A 7161-nucleotide genomic window follows, 5' to 3' on the forward strand; every position below is an offset into this window, starting at 1 on the left:
TACTGTATTAACTTTTTAGTGAGCTACTTCTACTAATTTCACAGGTAGGTGATTGATTCGGAGAATTTAGGTGCGTGTAACCATGGTAACGTTGTTGAAATGGTTTATGTGCTTTTTTATGTGATTGTGTCTTGCTGGTTACAGTGGTTGAATGGGGTCTGTGACTTCATTAATTAATCGCACCAAACAAACACTATTATTAATGACTATTACATGTTGGATAGAATAGGCTAATTTCATCACTAGTATATATATAGTAATAGCTATGACATACTGCTTGTCTCAGAAGAGCCATTTTGACCGCCTACATTTTTATATCCTCCGCTCACTGTATTGGTTTACTATGGTAACGGTTACTATGGTAACGGTTACTATCACTGCATTGCTATTTACATTTGCAGTGCGTCGGCGAGTTTGCATGCATTGCTGGGCTACCTATCGGAAATTAGCGATTATAGGCATGCGTGAAATACAATTGTGTATTTCAAATGATAATCGAGTATTTGCAGAATTGCGCAGCTTTGCATATTTACTTAAAAGTATATCTTTTCGAAGTGGGCAATTCGCTAGAACGTCATTTAATCATTCCAAATACTTTTGCCATGTATACATACGAACGTTTATTATTAGCACTTTTGAGGCAGTAGAGTCGTAGACCCTGTAACCGAATACAACGTTCCAGGTTTCAGCCATCTACTTAAAATGATAGTTTGAAAAACAAAACGTTTTAAGCTTGATAACATTTTGTTAACGAAGTAACGAGGCTGCGTTACCATAGTAACCAGGTAATGCCCCAAGGAAATGTGTGGCTGTGTGTCCTGATCCTAATGACTAGTACATGGGATGCGTTTAGAGGGAATGAAACTCCAATTAGTAAAGAACTGCGGTTTGATCTCAAAAGCGGGTGATGTATTAAACAAACTAAGTGAATTAAGTTAAAACTAGGAGAACTAAGTAAAAGAAATAAAGTATTGCTCGAATAAAATGAAAAGAGACAATTTCCCACTATCAGATAAAATTTGCTTGAACAAAATATTTAACTATGAATTGGTGATGTCAAAGATTCCATTTTTTCTCTCAAACTATCCAGCCACCATAGCTTAGCTTGTATTGTTATTGGCAATAACTATACTGATGAAAATTGTCAAGGTCATCATTTATAAATTTAATCATGGAAAACAATATTGATTTGGTATGTGTGATCTCGCACTTTGTCTCCTAAAAAATCACCCGCATTTTATTGGCCATACCCTTCAAATATGAAAATAGGTGGAAATAATACCCACGAAAGAGTCGCTAATGGAGATATAGGGATTTTCAATTTCAGGATGAATCAAATATCTTATCACTCATGGTATTCAGTAGTTGCCATGGTTGTCATGGTAATATTTCAGGATAAAGCAGATGTTGAAGTCAGGAGAACTTTGGGTGTGGGGACAGGGAGGAAGCGGACAGCTGGGGACTAAGTCCAACAAGGTAGAGGACCTCCCGACCCCCTCCAAGAGTCAGATACCTTTCATTGGGATCGCTGCGGGGAAGAACTATTCTATTGCTATCAGCGATGATTTAAGGTGACTGTGAATGGGACTTAGTAAGTTTGAGTGAGAATTTAGGGTCATGCCGTTATACTGTCAGTGTCAATTACTGTGGTCTTGAAACGATGAATGTTTAAGTTTACATACTCTAATGCAGTTTTTACAAGGAATTGTAGCCTCATATTGGGTGTTGCCCTTCGTGCCCAAATGTTTTAAAATATAAATATACAACTTTCAATATATAAGCGTTATTTGGTACACGTATATTATCATTTTGCATTATTTCTCTTTTATTATCTTCTAACGGATATAACATGTCAGGGTTTACCGATCAGGAGTGCTGTGTAACCAACAAAATGATGGAATTAAGGAATTTTCCAGAATTGAGGCTCTCACAAACATAAAGGCAATTGGTACGATCCTTACTTTCCTTAGTTGCATTGTAGTTTTTTCTGACCAATTTTAGACGGTCCGTAAATATCAGCAGACTTTTAATTAAACTTACTTTTCATAAGTTTGAAATAAATAAAATTATAAGTTCTCTAAATCCGACTTTCAAAGTGGGGTTTAGAGAACTTGTAAATGTTAAAATGGACTCATAAACACGAAAATAATAGATCACTTTTACTTCTGACGTTGCTGACTAAAACGTGGTTTCTGTCACACAGCGGTAGGGCAGTCCCACGCAGCTGCAGTGAATGGTAACGGGGAGATTTACCTGTGGGGTAACAACAAAGACACACAAGTGTGTCCCAAGAGAATAGCTCTGGTGCCAAAACCTATGAAAGTTACTGGACTCAACACAGTGTCAATAAAACAGGTAAGCTGGATATGCCAGCTACATTAATAATTCACTTTCTTTGCTATTTGTTTGTTTGATCAGATCGTAACGGTTACCACTTCATTAAAAGTAGTAATTTTAATTGTTTGACCTCTTTTTCAAACTTGTATTAAGTGTCCAGCTAATGTATTAATAGAATTAGTAGCGAATATTTGAAGAAGCCATGTGGGCGAAACGTCGGCAATAACTTGTGTTACTCAGAGGAGATAAAAGCCAATCTCAATTGTACTTCATAATGTATTAATAACCCCACCTAACCAGGTGTGCTGTGGAGAGGGGTTCACATTGTGCCGCACAGTGGACGGTAGACTGTACTCGTGGGGGCGGGGTCAGTATGGGGTATTGGGGCAGGGGGACGAGCAGCCCCGGAATATACCATCTCTCGTTACTTCTCTCCCTTTTACTGACATTGTTCACATTGATGCTGGTCACTCTTATGCTGCTGCTGTGAGTCTTTTCTTGAATTTTAATAATCGTTCAGCTTTATTGATTCTAACTTTAGGGGTCGTTCACATATTACATAATCAGCCAAGGGGGAGGGGGGTTTCCAAATGATTACCAGTATAATTTTGATACAATAGCTCTGTGTAAAACTGATTATGGTTAAAAATTGTCCAAAAAGTGATTACGTATGTGAACGACCCCTTACCGGAATATTTGAAACAATATTCATTTTCATTTTTCTCAAAATATGCAACTCGATTAATAATGAATTGTATTAACTCGTATTCCACTTACTGAGCATGGCGCTCAGACTGTCATTTCGCCGCATCTTCAATATGTCTATGAACAGTAATAAGCCTGAGGTCCCAGGTAAGTATCCCACAAAACACTCACCATTAAAAACATGATCAGGTCTCACAAGAGGGGGAAGTTTTAACGTTTGGTAAGAACACGGACGGACAGCTGGGACACGGTCACAAAGACAACGTGCTGGTTCCAACCCCTGTGGAGGGGATGGGCTCTCATCACGTGGTTAGAGTTAGCTGCTCTCGAGGGGAGAAGGGTTCGTGATTTTATACTTATAGTATTTATACTTATACGTCATGCTCACCATGTTATAGTACTTGTACGGTTTTTACCAAATTTTTCTTTAATGACAAGGTCTTACAAGGTCACTGAATATGGCACAAGACACAATTGAGGTATTCAAAGTTATATTATATTTGATAAACGGAAACTCATCAAAATATAAAAAGAGATTTTGGAAGATTTTTGGAGCTTTTCAGAGCTTTTCTCTTGACCAAAATTTCGCGGTTTTGACTGAAATTTTGACCATTGACCAATCATTGAGGTTGGTGAGAGTGACACAAGTTGCCATCAAGGTACTGGAAGCAGTATATCCGGAGAAAACTTTGATGCAATGAACATTTTGATGTCCTACCTATTCGAATTTCACCTTTCCGCGACCCAAATTTCAGCTGCTTTGACTCAATTTTTCTTGAATAGTTGTCCAGTAGTTTTTATAGTGCTTATAGTGCGTTTATAGTTAACATAGCATTCTATTTTCACGATGGTGAATTAATGTTTGTAATTTTATCGATTGCCCAAAATTTGTTTCTAGCGAGTAATTGATTTGACGAATTGGCAATTGGCAGCGCAATCAAAAAGATCTTTACCGGCAGGATGTTTTACTGCGATACTGGTAGATACAGGGTTTGTGTACACAGTTGGAAACGGAACACTAGGCAGACTTGGTACGGGAGAATCCAAAAATACCCTTAAACCAACTAAAGTATGACTTTATGATTAAACTTGTTTATATTATAAATACCCTTAATCGAATTAAAGTATGACTTTGTGATTAGACTTGTTTATATTAAATACCTTTAAACCAACTTAAGTATGACTTTGTGATTAGACTTGTTTAAATTATACCTTCTATTTAGCTATTTGTATTTGCATCAACATATTGTCTTTTAAGGTTGCTTAGGTTGCTCAGCATATTCAGAAACATTTGTAAACCTATTATATCACAATCTAAATTACCATTGAAACTTATAATTTATTATTTATATGACTTATATTGGTGAGCCCCTCCCCCTTTCCCTCCTCCCCCTTCCCTCCTCCCCCTCCTCTCCCTCCTCCCTCCCTCCCCCACCCCCCCCCCCCTTAATTAACACTACTTCTATTTCAGATACCTTTGTCCTATTTCAACAAAGAGAAGGTGTCTGACATTGTAGCTGGAACAACTATGTGTCACGCTGTTACTGTTACAGGCAGTGTGTACGTGTGGGGAAGTGGCAATGTAGGACAGACAGGTTTACAACCTTAGGGGTCGTTCACATATTACGTTATCACTTTCTGGCCAATTTTTAACCCCCTCCCCCCTCCGTAATCAATATTACACATAGCTATTGTGTCAAAGTTACACTAGCGAAATCATTTGGAAACCCCCCTCCCCCCTTGGCTGATTACGTAATATGTGAACGACCCCTCATTCCCAAAATTTGCGCGACGAAAACTTTGTGCAGCCTTCCCGTCCAAATTTTTCGCATTCAAATTTTTCGTTAATAAATTAATTGAATGGCGAATTAGTTTTAATGGCAAATAAACAGGTTTAACAATTAATATTTCGAATAGTTACTGAAAACAGCTCTCTTCAATAAATGATCAGGAAAATTATGATTTGAAAAATAACAGATTACATTAATAACAATTATTAATATCTATAACTAATAATAGTGATGATATGATATATTTACCGAAGACAATCATAAAGCACAATACGAATCACATTTCAAAACATACCATCTCATAAAATATAATTTCATTTTTCTGTACGTAAAGGGCAACAGGTTTTCCAACACAAACGTACGTCGTGCAGCACTGTTACCATGGCAACACTACTGTTACCATGGCAACACTACTTCCTGTACGTAATGCCCTCCAAAAGAGCAACAGGTTGCTCAACACAAACATACAGCACTACTGCAGCTAAATACGACATAACCACTATTCCTAGATAAATAACCGCGAACTCAAAGTCAGGCTTCACAAAGAAAGTGTGTCTAGTTTGGTCCACCAGTATCACGATCAGACCAAAGTGGATGAGGTAGACAGAGTAGGTGAGTCTAGAGAGTACCAGCCACCCTTTCCAGCTGAGGAGTGAGTTGATGAACCCTCCTAGACCAAACTGACAGAGGAGTACCTGCGTGATCAGAGCCAGAGACCATCCTATCCTCGCTAGCATTTGGTAGGAGATGCTGTCTGTTTTGGAGGTGGCTTTACCGTGTATAAAGTGGTCCTGTATATCGTGGTAGAGACCGAACACCACCTCATATTCCACAGCAGCAGTTGCTATCCACAGTGGTGTTGCTATAACAACCTTCTTCCAGACTGGGAGTGTTTTAACCTTCTCCTGGACCTGCTCCCCCCAGCACCAGTAGAACCACCCTCCCAGTATCCCCACCAGGTAGGGGCTTATCCTAGTCCAGGGTACTCTGTATACCTTGGTGTAGTTTAGAGGGTTCCCGAGTGACATTGAGGGGGCGAGGTTGTAGTGGGCGGTAATAACTGCCGCTGCAATAGCACTGCAGCTGATAGTTACCGTGGTGACGAGATTGCCGATCAGAGGATAAGCAAATAAGAGGACGATGAATACAGGGGCTATGATGAAGAACTGCATGTCATTGGCAAGGTACCAACTTTGACCCAGGCAGTTTTGACCTGTTGGATTCCAGGGAACTAGATTATTGATGTAGAGCAGGTTAGTCCACCAGTACTGCTTACAAGTAGCGTGGTTGGTACCAACATCTATATCAACTGAGAAGGGTCCTGATACCAGGTGTCTGTACAGAAACCCCTCAAACAATATCATCACCAGGTACGGGGTAGTCAGTCGGATGTACCTGTGGACGTAAAAAGCAGTCCACTGTGGTATCGAGAGGAGACCCTTCTTTGTCAACTGTTTTAATAAAAGGAAGCTCACTAGGAACCCGCTCAAAGTGAAAAATGAATCAACAGAGGAGAAAGCATTAGCAATCAGTGTGAAGCCTCGACTTTGCAGTAGCTTCGCCAGATCTCCTGGGTCTCCAAGCATACCGCTCAAAAACGCAAAAGTATGTCCGAGGATAACCCAGTTTATACTGAGAACTCTGATGCCGTTGAGACAGAGAACTTGTCCTGGTTTTGTTTCGACGGCTGTGAGGGTTTTAAACGTTCGCTGAAGAGCGAAACATTTTATGGCTTTACTTATCATGGATTCAGATTGGATTTGTGACTGTTCTTTCTCGGATGGTTCCTGTTCTTGAACAAGGTTATCCGTGTCTTCATCATCGTCCATAATTCTGGTATCCTCTCTAACACTCAAGAGGATTGAGTGCAGAAGGTGCCAGAGTGTTCCAAATACCACAAGAGAACCTACAACTGCTAGGAATGTAATGGCAGCATAAGCTCCGGCATCAAACTCCAAATCCTCCTCACACGCTACCATCCACTTAGCAGGATCTGCAATCACCTTCCCTTTGGTTGTTTTATTTAACCATGCACTGAGATACGGTAGAGCTGATCCAGCTAATTTTCCATCAAGACACTCGTTTGGGAGACACCCAGTCCAAGTCAGTGGTTCCGGGAAAGGCACCCCTCCAATTGATAACGATCCTGTTACTTTACAGCTCTGGTAATTATTCTTGGTTAAGTTCCTCAGAGAATCACACATTTCGTAGCTCCCGACCCAGATAAGATTGCCTCCTGTCAGTCCTGGACCTGGCTTACCTGCTGCGTCCAGGAACCCAATACTTTCTTCAGTGATCTTTGTTATGTCCACCAAAGTGTTCAGCTTTT

At 39.9% G+C, this 7161-nt stretch overlaps 2 protein-coding genes across 2 annotated transcripts; one reads left to right on the forward strand and one right to left on the reverse strand.

Moving 5' to 3' along the window:
• The first annotated feature begins 870 nt into the window (after positions 1–870).
• On the forward strand, positions 871–3390 carry LOC134824769 (uncharacterized). Its single transcript, XM_063836745.1, has 6 exons — positions 871–904; positions 1395–1571; positions 1857–1948; positions 2204–2355; positions 2638–2823; positions 3232–3390. The coding sequence occupies exons 2-6, from the start codon at positions 1405–1407 to the stop codon at positions 3388–3390; spliced, it is 756 nt and encodes a 251-aa protein (XP_063692815.1). The 5' UTR covers positions 871–904; positions 1395–1404.
• Positions 3391–5028: 1638 nt separating this feature from the next.
• LOC134825018 (nose resistant to fluoxetine protein 6-like) lies at positions 5029–7045 on the reverse strand. The gene has a single exon (XM_063837069.1). The coding sequence runs from the start codon at positions 7034–7036 to the stop codon at positions 5243–5245; it is 1794 nt and encodes a 597-aa protein (XP_063693139.1). The 5' UTR covers positions 7037–7045; the 3' UTR covers positions 5029–5242.
• Positions 7046–7161: the final 116 nt, after the last annotated feature.

The sequence above is a fragment of the Bolinopsis microptera genome, chromosome 13 (assembly GCF_026151205.1).
Source record: "Bolinopsis microptera isolate Bmic1 chromosome 13, MBARI_Bmic_1.0, whole genome shotgun sequence".
Taxonomy (NCBI): domain Eukaryota; kingdom Metazoa; phylum Ctenophora; class Tentaculata; order Lobata; family Bolinopsidae; genus Bolinopsis; species Bolinopsis microptera.